At 40.7% G+C, this 17,641-nt stretch overlaps 1 protein-coding gene across 2 annotated transcripts in view; it reads right to left on the reverse strand.

The window, feature by feature from the left end:
* The window catches only part of KIAA1328 (KIAA1328 ortholog), a 171,789-nt gene that overhangs the window by 92,667 nt on the left and 61,481 nt on the right, over positions 1–17,641 (reverse strand). For both annotated transcript variants that reach the window (XM_069001894.1, XM_069001893.1), the window contains exon 6: positions 10,424–10,551. In XM_069001894.1, the coding sequence (XP_068857995.1) occupies positions 10,424–10,551 (128 nt within the window). The remainder of the gene's footprint in view (positions 1–10,423; positions 10,552–17,641) is intronic.

The following is a 17,641-nucleotide window of genomic DNA, read 5'->3' on the forward strand; positions in this document are numbered from 1 at the left end:
TTAGAAAAAGTAGAAAATACTGTAGTCACACAACCAGAGAGGGTATTTTATTCAGAGCTTGCTACATGCATATCAGTTCAAGTGGGAATGCTGAACTTGTGCTGATGTTTCAGCCATAGGTTTGTGTCTTCAATGGGTGCTAAATATGGGTTTGCTAAAAACGAGGTTACTTACAAGTCAGTCTGTGTATTCATTCACGTGATGTTTGCACATGCACCCACATACACAGAACAGGAGGCTTTTTGTATTGGCGACGCTGGTCAGAAGCAAGTCCTTCCCACATGTCTGCTGATACCAGAACACCACTGTGCATCCCTGGTCCTCTATCCCTCCCAACCTCAAGATCTCCAGGGACCTCAAGGAAGTGTGCTCACACCTAATGCAAAAGTTACAGCTAAAAATAACCATTCTGTCTCCTTCGACCCCATGCCTAAATGTACACACTCATTACAAGGGACACTCTCAAATACACCAAAACCACAGATGACAAGGAGTCCCAGAGTGCCTAGCTGAACAAGTTCTGAAGGGTAAGTATTCAAAAAGAAGCCACATTAAGTGTGGAATGCTGCGCTTTATATGAGCAACATATGGATCTCAGGAAAAAAATGGTCTCCACAGCTGTCACTTAACATCCAAAAGAGTGACTTCAGTTGCTCACAGGCAACTACCTTTGCAGTCTTGTGCTCTCACTTAATGAGACAAACTCTCCATTAAAATTTTCAGTCTCATTTTCTGTGACCATGAACTTGAATGGTTCCTGACTAAAATGATGTTCTCAATATGACTGTGAATAAAAGCTTTTCTGCTGAGGTTCAAAAGTGAAAGCCTGCAAGAGTAGGTCCTTGACCTAGTCACAGAAGGGAGCAAGGTTCTCAGAAGCAAACAACCCTTTAGGTTGGAAAAGACACCTAAAGATCATGAAGTCCAACCATTAATCCAGCACTGTCATGCTCACCACTAAACCATGTCCCCAGCTGCCACATCTACACATCTTCTGTATGCTTGCAGGATATAGAAGTGACTCCACGACTTCCCTGGGCAGGTTGTTCTAATGATTGACCCCTCTTTCGGTGAAGAAATTTTTTCTCATATCCAACTTAAATCTCTCCTGGCACAACTTGAGGTCATTTCCTCTTGTCCAGTCCCTTGTTACTTGGGAGAAGAGACTGACCCACACCTGGCTACACCCTCTTTTCAGGTCACTGCAGCATGTGAGAAGGTCCCCCAAGTCTCCTTTTCTCCAGTCTGAATACCACCAGCTCCCTCAGCTGCTCCTCATAGGACTTGTGCTCCAGACCCTTCCCTTCTCTGGACATGCTCCAGCACCTCTGTGTCCTTCTTGCTGTGAGGAAACAAAACTGAACCCAAGATTTGAGGTGTGGCCTCACCAGTGCCCCCAGCACAGGGGGATGGGCACTGCCCTGGTCCTGCTGGCCGCACTACTGCTGACACAAGCCTGGTGCCATTGGCCTTCTTGCCCACCTGGCCACACTCCAGATCATGTTCAGCCCCTGAAAACCAGCACCTCCAGGTCCTTTCCCACTCAGCAGCTTTCCAGCCATTCTATCCCAGCCTGGAGCTGCAGGAGGTTGTTCTGACCCAAGGGCTGGTACTTGGCCTTGTTGAACCTCACACACTTGGCCTTGGCCCACGGATCCGGCCTGTCCTGATCCGTCTGCAGAGCCTTCCTGCCCTCCACCCACCCAGCCTGGTGTTCTTCTCAAACTGACTGAAGGAGCTCTTGATTCCCTCTTTCAGATCATCAATAAAGATAACAAACAGGGCTAGTCCCAGTACTGAGCCCTGGGGAACACCACTAGTGACCAGCCCCAGCTGGTTGTAATTCCATTCACCAACACTCTTTGGGCCAGGCTATCCAGCTATTTTTTTTCACTAGTCACCAGTGCACTCATCCAAGCTATGAACAGCCAGTTTCTCCAGGAGAATGTTGCAGAAGACAGGGTCAAAAGCTTTACTAAATTCCAGGTAGACACCATCTCCAGCCTAATCCAAGCAGGTCTTCTTTGTGAAAATTCCTTGATGGGGTTCCTCCCCCCTGCCATGGGGTCCTGGGAGAAGGGACCCTGGGCTAGAGGCATGGCCGAGGCACAGGGTCTCCCTGCTCCCTGGTCACATGTACCCTAATCCTGCTCCCCATTGGTTATTTTGTGTTCCCCTGCCCAGGGAGGACCCTGGTTGTCCTGTGATTCCGAAGTCTTTTTGGCAGACCCCTGGCCATGTGGCTGGAAAACAAAGATCTCTGAAACTTCTATCAAAAATCGCTCCCTATTTCTTTCCATGGGCCTCGCTGCCTATGGATGTTGCAGGAGATCCCACTGCAACAATTCCTCTGAAGTTTTAAAGCAGAGACATTCATCAGATGCATCGTACGACTAAGGTACTGATGGTCAAGACTCAGCTCCAGAGAGTAAGAGGAGTTTTTGAAATTACACACCAGAAAACAGAAGACATCCATTTTGGTCTGCTCCACTCAATAGAATTGCTACCATTTATGGAGAACAGATGGGGAAAGATTTAACATGGAATTAAATGCATCTATTAAAGATTAATGAGAAATTACTTTATTTCAAGGCAGAGACCAACTTCAAGGTAATCCAGACTTCCAAGAGAGGTCAGAGGACATCATTTGCTTTCCTGCACTCTAAATCTTAGTAAGTAACTCAGTCAGCCTGAGAGCCCATGCAGATGTGTGGGTAGCTTTGAATACTTTGGTTTCAGATTGACCATTTTCTTGCATAGACAGGAGAAACTCATGTACCCCTTTTTCTGTTGACAGTACTATGAAACATCTTTGCCATATGATGGCTCTGAATGTCTACATGATCTGTTTCTACCCACGTTTCAAAATCTGAAATTATACAAGCACAGTTTCAAAATGAAGAGCAATGTGTATTACTGTAAGTCAAAGAGAGACATGGCAGACATTTTCTGGCACTTGCCATAAATAGACGGCAACCAAAAATTGTTATGCAATGATATTTAATGCATTCACTGGATCAGAGACAGGTAAACATGCTGCTGTTAACCAAAAATCACATGCAATATGTATGCAGACTTGCAGTAAATGCTGTGGATGCATGGTCTGTGCTGATGCCACCTCACCAGTTACATTCTGCTTATATAAGGAGATAAGTCCAACTGTCTCAAGATCTTAAGAAATTTGTCCTATTGTGGGTAAAAATCCCAGAAGGAGAGACTCCTTAGAAACTTCAAATGGCAAACTGTGCATCAGAAAAACTTTAAGTTTGAACTTTTTGCAGCTCAAAATGAAAGACTCAAGCTAAATCTTAGGGTATTCAGAACTAACTCGAAGAGATATTTCTGCAGGCAATCATCCTGGTACAGACAGATAACGAATTCCCACCTTCTTAGCTGAAAGAAAATTACACCCTCGGCTCTCATGAAAAATCTTTCTGCCATACAAAGACCAACCTTTAGTGCCCTGAACTGATAATCACCTGGCTTTCATTAAATAAAGACACTTCTAATTAAACACCCTGATCAACACACAAAAATGTGTGCTTTGCAGGCAAGAGATGGCAAGCAATTTATCTTTCAATATAGTAATCGCTTATATCACACTATCTGTAATCTACAGTGATGAATAAAGGTATTTAGATTATGAAATCCTAGATGAGCTACAGACTATAGTCATTTCAACAGCAAGAAATGACAACTCTAACTGTCTGCATGTTCAGAAATAGGATTCCAACTGTTGGACTGGCCCAGAAGCATTTTCACTTTTTACCAAAATACGTTCTCATGGAATGATCTCCCTCTTGAAGGGTGGGTGACGAGAGAATATACAACAGTCACAGAAAAATTCAAGTTGGATGGGTACTGTGGTAGTTATCTGATCTACACCTCACCAAAACAAGGCAAGCTTCAAAGTATATTAGGTTCCTGGTTCAATTGGGCTTTGAAAGCTGCCAGGAACGATTTTCCTGAAGTTCAGGAAGGTAATGTTAATGACAATATAAAAGACATGCCACACTTGGAGGAATCAGACACGTCTAGGAACTGGGAACTGGTGAATTGAGGATGTAAGTACATGAGAAACTGATTTTCAAGAGTCTCAAGTTTTGAAAAAGGCTAAATACTGCTGAATCAAAGGGCATGTGCACAGGTCAAATGGACTATACAACAGCAGTGCCAGCATATCGCTAGGCAGCTACACTCCTAATGACTGCCAGGTAAACAGCAACTTCACAAAGTGATGGATAGAACAGAAGTTTCCTTCCTCAAGGCCTGTAGCATAATACAAAATCTTTGACAGCAAGTGCATTCGTATGCAGCCTTGAATCCACTGAAGAAAGCCCCACTCCCGCTTCAAAGTGAGAGGATGCTGGTGAGTATGGCCACAATGCATTCTCCTAAGAGCCACTACAAGTAAGACTGGAGAAATTGCAATATCAGATCTAAGAGTTTGCAAAGTGCTTCTCAAGGACAGGAAGTTCTGCTGCAAATTTAAATGCTCATATAAATCCAGAGGTGATGTTTCACAAGTATAACAGTATCATCAGAAGCCTACAAAGCCAAGAGGATGTTTTGATCTTGGAGAATGGAAAGAAAGGCACTATCTTCTTTCCAGATTTATCCCCCAACAGAAAAATATACACCAGACACGACAGTTCACCCAAGGAAAGATTTCCACAGGAGGGACAGTTTTTAAAGCTAAATGGATAAAACTGAGAGAGGCATATTCAAAGAAACAAAAGGAAAATCAAAATATCTTAAGGAGACTAAAGACAAGGCTGATTAAAGACTGTAGAACAAAGAGATGGTGAACTGGCACCAATCTCAGTTAAGCAGTGAACTGAGTGAGTTGAGAGTGAAGTGCTTATCACTAGGAACACAGTGTCATTCACATCAAGAAAATAGACAGGGTGAGCCAAACGGTTCTACTCTGGCACACATTCCAGGGGATTGAGTGTGGGCGGAATTCTGTTGTGCATGCTAGCAACACACAGGTATTGCAATACTGGTATTTCCTTTTTGCTTAAATATTATATCCATCTGCATTACTGTTCCGTGTTAAAATTTTTTAGAAAAGACAGGTAAATGAATTATGACCTAGTATCTTAGAGGTAAAAGGGAAAAAACCATTATTTTTCTTCATGTAATTATAGGGTAGTCTAGTCCAGACCACCCTATGTTTGAAATATCACTGCTAATCACTTTGAACACCCATGAAAAAGCACCCGAAATCTGACATTCTCAGTAAAAAAACCAGAAAGAATGAGGATAAAAACATTATCTCATTTTTACAGATAACAGAGGCACACAGAGATCAGAGGATTTGCAGAAAGTAACACAGGTAAGGCAAGGCTATTCCTGACAGTTACTCATGCTAAAACTGTCTCTGTTGGCCTTGCAAAATTATTCCAATACCCTTGAGTCCCTACTCAAATTAGTTCTTTATTTATTATCCCAGTTTTCAAGTATCTTTCAGATGGGCTCATCCATTGTTCCCATACAGCTGGGTAAACAGACAAAGTCAATTCTATCATGCAGGTTTACCTTATAGCATTCAAAACCCTTTGCATGTGTGGGATTTTTTTTTTCTTTAAGCAAGCTAAGAATGTTTTTAAAGGTGACCTGTGCTGGAAAAAAAAATGGAACTGGGGAAGTTTAGGGACAGAAAGGCTTCTGAAGATTGGTGTGTTTCAATATCTTTGTCAAAGAAAAAAAAATTAATAAATCAAATAAGTAACGTTTGAAGTTTTAATATGGAATCATCCTTATTAAGGCAAAAAAAAAAAGGACACGAATCTTAGTTGCCAATGTGAAAAAAAAGCAAGGCAAATGGCTTTTTTCAGATTTTACTGTGAAGTGATACAACTGCATTCAACAATTTTTAAGAAGTGATTCAAGAGAAATAGCAACATTAAAAAAAAAAAAAAAGTTAAAAAAAAAAAGCTGTCCCAAAATTCAATTTTGTTAGGATTTTACAATACATCCAAAGCAGACCATGTCTTTCAGGATGCATGCATGGTGCTTAGCATTGAACAGTACCTTCCTTGTTCCTGATGAAGGCCACTGGCAGACCCCCCAAAAGAGGAGGCAGACATCGGAACACAGAGGGAGAGGGGAAATGATACACCATTGAAAATAAATTCTTGATATTCCCTTCCATCTATAATCCCACTCCATATCCATGCTTTTTCTACACAAGGAAGAACTGAAGCCTCACACACACACACACACACACACACAATAATCTTTGTGAATCGAGGGAATTGGCAGATGTGTTGGTAATCTTCCACAAATAAGAAACAAACTCTGCCAGCTGTACTTGTAAATTCAAAGATTAACATTAATAAGCAGTGCCGAGACTACAGGTATTATCCTTCCTTAAGGTGATAGAGTTCAAGAACCCCAGTTCTGCAGAAACTTATCTGCCTGTCCAACTTCAGAGCCTCAAGTCCTAGCCTACACCGCAAAACATCTACAGATTCATCAGCCAGAACTTGCCAAAGCAAACTGGATTCTTGCCACTGTTTGAGATGGCAGTGAAGTAGCAAGTATATAAACTAGGTCGGACATGATTACCTAGAACAAGGGCAATTTTCTTTACATGTCTGTGTAAAGCTTCTGAAAATTGCAAAGACTGAACATTTGGGCATTGCAGAGAGTATATCCAAAAATCATTTTTGATAGAAAAGTTTAACTACATTTTAATATGAATTATATTTTCTATTAACAGCAAGGCAGAAGCCTATTTTGCAGTAAAGCTGTTCCTTTACTGAAGTGCTATCTCTCTGAATCTGAGTCAACTTTAGTGACCACTTTAATATTCACTTTACAATTAATGCTTCTTTTTATGGGTTGGTAGAAGGTAAACCAATTTCAGTTCGGCTTCTAGGTATTGAATTTATTATAAAAAGTTATGTACTTAAAACTCCTATAATGAAACCAGAGGCATCATGAGATATTAACCTAGAGTTAATGCTGAGAAGGCCAGTTTGAATAATTCAATTCATGTCACCTTAAGTATCTTTTCAAATGGAATTAACTTTATCTCACAAAAAACGGAAGTTCCATGTTCCACTTACTGATTATTGACTCCATGAGAGTTCTGACTTAAATCATCTTACCACCATCTTCCCAGCAATTTTATTTCACTACTACCAGGATGCTTCTTCACATTTTGAGGGCTGACTTTCCTTATAAAGAAGCAATATTAGCTAAGAGAAAAACATGGTTTCAGAGTTACTGCTATCGTTAGGTGATACTAAAACAGACAAAAATAAAAGTCCACACCAAAGCATCAGCACTAGTTCAGTACAGCTACAAACCAGGGCTGCATTTCAGCCACATGCACACAGCTACTGCAGTAGTTTACATTCTATAGAACTCCACCTCTTTTTACAACGATGCCATCGATGTTTGGTACTGCTGCAGTTCTCTTTACTTGTTAATTGTCTTATCCTGACAGAAAACCTGGCACTTAAACACTGAAAGGAGATGTTTTCAAATACCTATCTAAGCCCAGGGGAAAGTGGCAGCTCATGATCAGCATTACGGCAGGGTAAGAATGAGGGAGACAGGCACGTGAAAAGCAGAAGCAGGAGGTGTTAAGATATAGGTGTAGCTCTAGAAATTACTCCAAACAAGTAAGAAAAAGAGGGGAACACGAACAGAAACAAGAAAGAACAGCTCAAAATAGGCAGAACAAAGAAGTGCTTCATTACAGATTACAACTGTGCAGTCCAAGGTTTCTGCAAGACACGGGAAAATCGGAACAGCATCGTACATGGAAATACAGAGACCCCAGTAAGATCAGCAGTGTCCTGAAACAGGAAACATTGATTATGTCTCCTAGACAGTTCTATGAGGACAAAACTACGTAGCAAGCTAGTTGTCTTTCTTTAAACCCAGACAAATCCAGGATTTCCTCAACTCAGACAAAAACGAGCAAGGAAAATATTTCAAATGCATCTGGATTCAAACAAAACTCAGGAAGACTTTCATTAGCCTAATATTTCAGTAAGGTGGCTATTGTAAAAGTCCACCTTAAAACAGAAAGGGAGAGCACAAAAGCTTCAGCGGGGCAATAAGAACTGGCATGGGCAGCAGTCGGAACAGCAGGAAAGTGTTCTGGATCTGTCCTCTCCCAATTCTTTCCTCTCAAAAATCCCTCCCTGCTGTGTTTCCCCTGGGACAGACCCCATCCAGGCAGACAGAACAATGCCAGCCTGAACTACTGTGTTAAGACAACACTGAAATAGAACAAAGACACCCATCAGGACAGTGAGAGCTCACAGTTCAGGTATTAAAAGATGTTTGAAAATAACAGGTAAGTCCATCAAGAAGCAGCCCAGTGACCTTTCTTGGGTTTTGAAAGCTATCCCATGAAGGAGTGCGTGAGGGAAAGACCGGACAGAGTGGTGCAGTCTTGCTCATCTCTCCACAGTTTCTGAGCTGTGAGGAGAAACAGCACGAAGTGCTTGTTTGGGTGAAAAATGGTAACCATTTATAGAGCCAAATGAAAAGAACGAGAAAATTAAAGAGGAAGGCTAGAAACATCAGAAACATTTTGCATGCTACAAGAAAAAACAGTTGAAGCATGTTTTGACAGATTTTTATCTATACCTACAAAGCTTTGCACACAACAAGAGGACCAGGGTAATTTCAGACTTGCTAGGCTGGAGCTGTAGAGTATGTAACCATAAATGAAATTTCAAGGCAAACCTTGATATAATATCTGAATTTGCATTTGTAGACAAAAGTACCTTAAGTATAGAGAAAAGAAATAACGGAATCAAAGATGAGCTTGATAAAACTTTACACATTAAACCAGAAAACAAGTTTAAAGAATTCCCTTTGTATATACTGATAGAGTGATTAGGAAGATAGAAGAATAAGAGGAGATGAACGTGGATTGTTGAACTGATTTGACAGTCAGGGGGCTAAAGGTTTCCTATTATCTGCTTCCATGCTTTTGTCCTGTAGATGTGATGACACTGGATCCCTCAATACAAAGGTCTAACCTAGTATAGGATAAATGTATTTGAAGCTGAAAGACTAGAGATGAAACACTCAGGGCAAAACCTGAAGGAAGGATTGGCATCACCCAAAACACAGCTGCCACAGTGCTGTTGGACTACATGGACTCCTCTGGACTATTTTCCATGGAGATCCCCAGCAAACTGCATACCATACAAGCAACAACACAGACATCACCCATTCTGGGAGAAGGATACTCTTGTTTTGAACTCAATGCCATCACAAAAATGAATGGCAGATATAAACGCAAAAGAATGGAAATGAAATGTTTATAAAAGATTAAAAGCCTGACAACCAGCTCAATGTCTAACAATGTTGGACAAAAAAAAAAAAAAAAAAGCTAAGAAAACCCTAAAAAAGCCACATCATCAGGACAGAAAAAAACCACTCCTGATGACAATGAAGTCAGGGTATTACTACCTGCTTCCTGAAGAGAATCAAAAGACTCTTTCCTGCACAGTCTCCAGTCTCCTGAGAAGCAGGATCTGCTGTATAATTCTCACAGCAGGGAACCACTGAGATGCCAGAATCAGGCCTCCTTTTGGATACTCTGTGCTGATGACTTTACTTCTAGCCCTGTTATAAATAAGCCTTTAAGACTGTTCCAGCAGAAGAGAGGATCAAGGGCATAACCTCTACAAAAAGGCATGGTCTTAATGTAAGATGGATTCTGGAGATCTGCAGATGGAAGCTGCTACCAGCAAACAGCAAGCAAGAACATGGGGTAGAGCACTTGCATAGGCAGTCTTCTCTTCCAGGGTATGATCTGCCATCAGCAGGGATGCAAACGAAGCACCTACCTACCAGAAAAAAATCTCAAGCAACCATGTTCTCGAGGTTTTGGGCACCTACATCAGAGAAACATTTTACCACTTAATTTAACACGTATGCCCTAGCCAACGTTTTCTGGTTTTAACTGCATATAGAACTATAGGTCTTCTATAAATAGCTCAAATCAGATGAGCTGTTTTACAGACTTGAGAAAGCTTTTATTGACCAAATACATCATCTGTAATACAGCCCTTTTCAATCATCAAAAGCCACAATGTGAAAGGCTGTATCTTCAGTGACTGCAATTATTTTCCTGTTTAAGTAACGGAACAGAAAACAGAAGAGCATCTTAACTTTTTCCTTGGCAAAGGTGTGGGTTCCCATGATTCTTACTCCATTACAACATGGTCAATTAACTTCACCTATTTTATTGACCCAAAAGTTGTGGGGTTTTTTTTGTTTGTTTTCCTGCAATCCGTGTATTAAGAGAAGGACTCATGGGAAACCAATCACAAAATAGGATTCAATACTTTATGATGCAAGATAATACACTTACACCAACAAAAAGATGTTTTGACTAAGTCATTTAAAGAAAAAAAGGAGATGGCAAAAGAGAGCTTACCTTCTGCTCCTTTTCCTTGGCAGCACTGAGCTCAGAAAGGGAGTGTGATAGCTTTTCTTGCTGCTCAGCCAGGTACTTCTGATAGAGGCTCAAAAGTTCTTGGCATTCTCTATACTGCTGCTGCAGAGGTGAGACATCAGAAGTTAAGGGAAAAAACACTCTTTAGCAAACAGTTATAGCCAAATATATACCAACTTACTCTGTGTAAATCTGATTTAGATCCATAACAGTTCAATTTAAAAACAGATACCGTGTGTTTGAGTAGTGCCTAATGATGATAAATCTGCTTAGAGATGAATGTTCAAGTACAACCTTCTTTCTACTCAGAGTAGAAAAAGAAGAATTGCACCAAATTCTTTTATCATCGGAAAAGGGACAGCAGCAGGAGGCAGGTGATGACATTGTTTCAGCTGGAACAACTACAAGCCTCTGATTCATATTCAGCAAAGCCAGCCATTACAAGTGTTTATTTATAAATAAATAAATAGCCAGCCAAGTAAGTAAATAGTCCATTTTTAAGCACAGACATCGATTCACAAGCCCACATACCCAAATCTAATCTCTTTGCTTGAGCACCAATGGCTCAAAACCCCACAGTCACAGATGCAGTGCTACAGGCCTTTTACAGACCAGCAATAATTTTTGGACAGTAATCTGGAGAAGCAGCAACTTTGGTGTTTGCAAGGATATTAGCAACAGTGTCCTGCCTTGCTTGCAGCATTGAAATTCCAACAGGAGATAAATCTGCTCTTCACCTGTCATTGTGTAATTCCCTCCCTTGCTCATGTAGCATGGTAAACCATTTATGTTCCCTCTCTCCCCCCTCACTTTTAATTATGCATGCAGATGGGATAAGGGCTCGCTGTCCAAAGAGATTACTCTGAATAAATACTTTAATAACAAGTCACTGCAATTAAGGTAGGGAACAAAAACTTCTTCAATCTATAAAATGGTGTTGAGTTACAGATTTCCTTAACATTTTTATGATCTAATCATTGCTTCTGGGCAAATTCATGTTGCAATCACTTTTGCCAATCATGGCTGCATAAATAACTCACTGCTTTGTTATTCCCTGTTATGACCCTAAGGGTTTTTTTTTTGGTTCCGTTTTGTTGCCTTCCCTTCCCTCCCCCTTCCACCCCCCCTTCTTCTTATTCTTTTCCAGGAGGGGTGGCCTTGCCAGGGCTTCATTTTTGTTGTTGTTTGGTTGGTTTTCTTTCCTTTAAATAAAAGGCTACCGAGAGAATAAGCAAAACATTTTAGGAAGGAATGGAAGGTTAATAAACCCCAATGTTGAAATCAATCATGAGAGCTCTCATAACACCTTTGCTAAGCACCTGGAAATATGGGAGGGTACAAACAATGGTCTTAACAAGCTAATTGCATTCCAGAGCCAGCCTGCCTGAAGCCAGAGCTGTTTTACATTTCAGTTCATTTCGTCAGAGAGCACCAAAAGGCTGAAGTGATTTGTGGTGGTCTCAGGAGTCTCTGCCAGCTATGATGTATATAAAAGGAATTTTTTATTCCAGTTGTAACCAGAGGCAGTAATGTTTATAGTAGGTGAACATATTAGCCTGGACGCAGGGCATGAATTTTACTTTAGCAAAAGCCAGTTCATTTATACAGCCTAAGAGTTAAATGTCGGTATTTGAAGACAAATTATAGGGAAATTCATTTAAACCCATGTTATGTGGCAGAATATAAAAACGGACAGTCCTATCTATCTTTATCAATTTTTTACAGCCCTCTTAATTCACTTTGCTTCCAGCAACCCCTTCCCCACAAAACAGATTTTGCCCTCTCCTCCCTCCAGCTAGCACACTGCTGGCACCAGGAATGAGTACCCTGAACAGCCTTGGGGCACACAAGTGATGGCCAGGCAGCCACCCTCACTCTTGCCACAGTGTTAGTATCAGTCCTACTGGAAAGCCAGGCAAGACTGCCCCTCACTCCCAAGCACCATTATAAAGATGCCCCATTTGTGCTTCACAGACTGCAGAGCCGTCACTGTACACACAATGCCACCACTCCTGCATGTGACTGCCAAATTCATTTAAAACACGACAAGCAAAATTAACATCAGCAAAGTATGCAAGCAAATCCTGATTGTCCAAGGGCCAGTTATGTGGTCATGAGTGAGAAGGGCAATAGCTCGCAAGCTTGAGTGGCAGATGCCCCTGAAATTCTTGTGAAATTTGGTCAGCCACAGTAAAACTTGGTGTATTATAAGATTAAAACCTTGTTCATTCACACAATCGCTCTACATTAAGTAAAGTATTGTTACAGCCACCAGAATCTAAGAGTTTAAAGCCCTGCTTTGCTTACTAAGTAAACATGAAGCTTCAAATATGAAAAAAGAATTCATTTGTTAAGACACATGCAGAATAACTGAAAGTATAGCAATTCTCAAAAATGTGCTGGTACATTTACTGCAGAATGTGTTCTTAAGAAAAAAAAAAAAGAAAGCCTTAATATTAGACCTTACTATCTCATTCTATTGAATTTTTTGCTAAAAGCAGCAAGATGATCTCTTTTTTTTCTCCTACAAATTAGCCGGGCAATACACAACACTGCCACAAAAACATTTAAGTCATTCAGATATAACAAGGTCATGCATCTACTAAGGCAATACAGTCTTTGGACAAATATATACATTATGATAAATATTTTCTAATCTGCTTTAAAAAAAATGTTGTAAGTTTGAAAAAACAGTATTGGGTAAGTCCTATAAATTTGCATTCCAAAAAAAGTAATACACCTAAATGCACACATTAGGTAATTCTTCATGTGTTCAGGAGCACAAATATTGGATTTGCGAGATGCTAGTTACCTGGGAGAAGTGGTACTTGGCATTTCACTGAACAGTAGTTTTATGTCCAGGAAATATGCATTTGAATGCATTAGAGTAATACTTTTTATGCAGTTTATTAGTTAAGTATTAAGGTTGTATGTGGAGGGGGGGAACAAAAAAAAAAAAAAAATCAAAATTAGAAATGCGAAGGTTAGGATTTCAACAGCCACATTTACGTGCCATACTGCAAATACTACATATTTTATAGAATAAATTAGTTAATTTTTTCACTGAATGTAAGTCAAAGAACTAAGAGCTCATTTGTGGCTCTTAAGAGATAATAACCTCAGTGGAGATGGTTGGCTTTGAGAACAGGGGCTGCCAGCACACAGTGGTGACATGCTTACAGAAGCCAGGGATGGATATCCAGGGAGCCAGACAAAGAGCTTTTCCTTCGGGGTGAAGCTTCACAAGAAGGTAAAACCAACCTCATGTTCAACTGCTTCCAAAGATACTCTCCCACTCGCTCCTTCCACCCACACCAACTCTGCAGCCACCCCAGACCCCTCACTCTGGGCCTGAGCAAACTGACCCAGCAAGGGAAAGGGATGGCCAGGCACAAGATCCAGCATGAGGCAAGCAGAGGGAGTGGGAGTTGGGAGCAGAGGACACCTCTTCCATCAAGAGGCACCAGGGAGTGTTTGTCCATCTTGTAAAGTCTCAACCCTACCCTTCCTTCAGTTCCACTGTTAATCCTCAGGCTTTAAGGCTCCATGGCTACATCAAGTACTCACAGCTTACTCCTCGCTGAAATACTGCCAGCCTCCCATAGGCTGAGGTAAAACAAACAGCTACAGTTCCTGCTTCCTCAGAAACTGGGAGGGAAAGGGCCAGTCTCTAGCACACCCATTGACCTCCTGCACTGTTCCCACTCCACTGTTTCCACTCCCACTTTGAATATAAGTGAATATACAATTAAAATCTGAAATGTTTTAGTGTAGAGCATCCAGCATCTACCTAAGAAGCTCTTGAATTCTACACATCAGCGTCCACATCCTTCTGCAAGCAACGTTCATGCTACAGCAATTCAAACAACTGCTGGTCTCTTCAGGTCCAGGTTTCCAAATGAAGCCAACACCAGGCTACTACATGAGGACTATTTACCAAAATTCTGCTTTTCTTGTATCACTTTTTGTAAGAGGGAAAAAGACAACTGGGCCCAAAGACAGAGAATCTTCTCCTTAGAAAGACTTCTTTGGGGGCCTTTATCATTTAAGAAGAAATGTTTAGTTTTATCTCACTTTATTTAAAAAATACATAAATTTAAAGCAGCTTCTGATCACAGCAAACTGAGGCTGGAAAAAACTTTTCTAGAAGCTACTAGCAAGGGAAGAGAACACAGCTAATGAGATTCTTTGCAATCAATCTAGTAACAAAGGCCCTTCTGTATTTTCAGAGTGTTTGTGAGAACTCACCACCTAGTGACACTTTCCTCACTGGTTTGCCAAGAGCATTTTCGGGTCAGGCAGTAGCTCTATTGTTCCGTTTTTACACATGGGAAAACTGTGTCACAGGGAGTCTTTGGGCATATCTGAGCACACAGGTGCAGCCCAGCAGCCCCACACTCCAGAAGCCAGCTCCAAGACACAGGTCTTGCAGCTGCAGGGTAAGTTAGCACAGCTCAGGCACAGCACTAACAGATTAGATTCATCTTGCACCTGATTAGCTCAGAGTACGAGTTTGCCTGCATTCACCCATGCAGAAAAGCCCTAACAGACCTCCCAAGCATCAAACAAGATGCCCAGTGATGACTCATTCCTGTAGTCCCTGACTGTAGCTTCAGCTTGGACTCTCACTCAGGGCTGCATTCTCTGATCCACGGCCAGAAGAGAACACAGGAGATGAATCTCATCTTCAGCCACAAGATGCTGCAGTCCCATCAGTCCCCATATCCAATGGAAGATTCTCTAGAGGCTCAGAGCTATTACAGAGATATGCAAAGATGAATAAAGCAATCAAAGGAAAGAAAAAGTCAAACGCACACAAATTGGATTGGAATTTAAATCAGACAGCATTAACTGGAACTTTGTGGTAGAGATACAAGAAACTTTCAGTGATGTGATGAAGAAAGTTTTTTGGGATCTGCAACCATGACCCAGTAGCCACAAAACACTGGTCTTTTTAAATTTCTGCTTAAGGACATGCATCTAGAAACCTGACTAGTTATCATCACGTTGGCAGTTTCAGCAAAGACTTAACTCTCTTCACTACCTCAGGTAGTCCCTTGAAGACAAATGCTGTGATAAAAACTAGACAAGGAAGGAGATGCTGAGGAAATGTCACTGACAGTGGGCTGATGAAGCTACACTGAGCACTGAGATGTCTTTGGTCTCCCAAGAAAAATCTACTCAGATAAATTGCAGTCAGAACTGAGCTTGTCTGCATGCTCTCCAAGCAGGTGCGTGTGCCAGACCCATTCAAGGAGCCATGCACAGTCCCAGCAGCACAGCATCAAGCACCACGTGCCTGCTTTAACTTACCTTGCTTTGATGTTTTTGTGGGGTTTGTTTGGGGTTTAGAGTTTTTTGGCAGCAACAGCAACACTACACCACTTCCAGAATGCAGCTGGCCTGTGCTTGGCACTTGAAGAATGTCACAGCAAGCTCACAGCTGTTTAACAGACACGCCACTGCATCCATAACTTTGGCACCATGTACTACAACATTTCACTGTACAGTTACTCAGTAGCCCAAAAACTACTTTAAAGAATGCTGCAAAAGTAAGAAAGCATTTCATCAAACTCAGGCAAAGGCCAAGACCCATGTAGCTGGGTCCCCAAACTATGCTATCCCTGTAGCTACAACTAAGAATCAAGCTACATCTAAACACTCATAGTACAAGGGAACCTAATTATAGTCTGCAGAGCCCCAAACACCCACAACAAATTCCACTACAAGTGTGCTCAGCTTGAAGGGACCCACATTTTTTTTTCATGCATCACCCAAGCATGTATTTTTCACAGTATTTTGACACATGAAGCAATGGGGTTCATTTTCTGCCTTAATATTTTGCATATCAATAGGAGAGAGATACTGTGCCTTTTGGGAAAGAAGCAATATGTATGTCATTCTGATTTCCACCTGCAGGCTTTTTTCTTCCTAACCAAAGAAAGGATTAAAATAATGCAGCTTCAACTACTTACATATGAAAAGTCATATGAATAAAAATAAACTGCTGGTATTAATGAATTAACATCTAAAAGGAACACTTTAAAATATAAACTAAGATATTCTAAGCTCTTTCCTTTAGCATTTAACAATTACATACTTCATTGGAAGCTGACCCACATTTGATTTTAAACTACTGCTTGTGTTTAATACATACAGTCCTGTGCTTTGACAATCTCTTCTCAGAAGAACAACAGGACTACATTTTGGAAATCAGACTATCCAGGCACGGATCAAAGTCAACCCTAACATGTTTCTTCTGCCTTTAAAATTAAGAGAAATAAAATGAGTGGTTTGACTCTATGTGAATCATTGTTCTGAGAAAGGGTAGAGACTAGTAACTTCTATGAAGGTTTATTATCTAAACTCTGAAGTTGCTGCAAAGACTGAAGGTAATAAAATGTTTTATGAACAACTTCACTTCGCTCGTTCTTATATAACTGAGTTTATGTGGACTCCCTGGCACAGTGATGCTAAGAACCTGTAGGGAACTTTCTGCACATCCACTTTTCGATGTATTAAAGAAATCATCTGGTGAGAGTCTGAACCTTATGAGCCTTCAATTCAAAACACAATTTCCTTCTGATCCAAATGCCTTAGGAAGCACAATTCTGAAAACACTATAAAGAAGCAAGTCACATACAATAAGATTGGAGTGATCTCCAATCTGAAGCCCAGCAGTTACATTTTAATTTACACTTGAATATTTTAATGTTATCCAGTCAGTAAATTAACTCAAGATGCAAGAATAAAAAGGGAAGATGCATAGGGAAAAGGTCATAAGGTCCACAAAAGTTAAGAACTTCACTCCTGTTTGAAGCATCAGCATTATGTTGTTGAATGCCACAGCTCTCATATAAAGGAATTGCTTAATACATTCCCATTCTGTTTGAAGGGAAATTAAATTTACATTCTTTGGGAATATGGTATTGTAATTAGTTCATGACTTGATTACACTTTGAAGTGAGCTGAGACTGCATATGGTGCATACAAATTAGTTAAGTTATGGCTACCTACCTACAGAAGAGCTACTGAGTTAAGAAAGTTAGGGACAAAGCCAGGGCAGTCCTTTGGAGCTTTCACAAAGCACACGTAAAACATCAAATTCAAATCTAGTCTCTGGACTCACAGATGTCAGGTGTGAACAGAAATAAAAAACACAGTGTCCTAAAAAGCTGAAGAGTTGTTTTCAAAAAATAA

This window comes from Aphelocoma coerulescens (assembly GCF_041296385.1).
Source record: "Aphelocoma coerulescens isolate FSJ_1873_10779 chromosome Z unlocalized genomic scaffold, UR_Acoe_1.0 ChrZ, whole genome shotgun sequence".
Classification (NCBI taxonomy): Eukaryota; Metazoa; Chordata; class Aves; order Passeriformes; family Corvidae; genus Aphelocoma; species Aphelocoma coerulescens.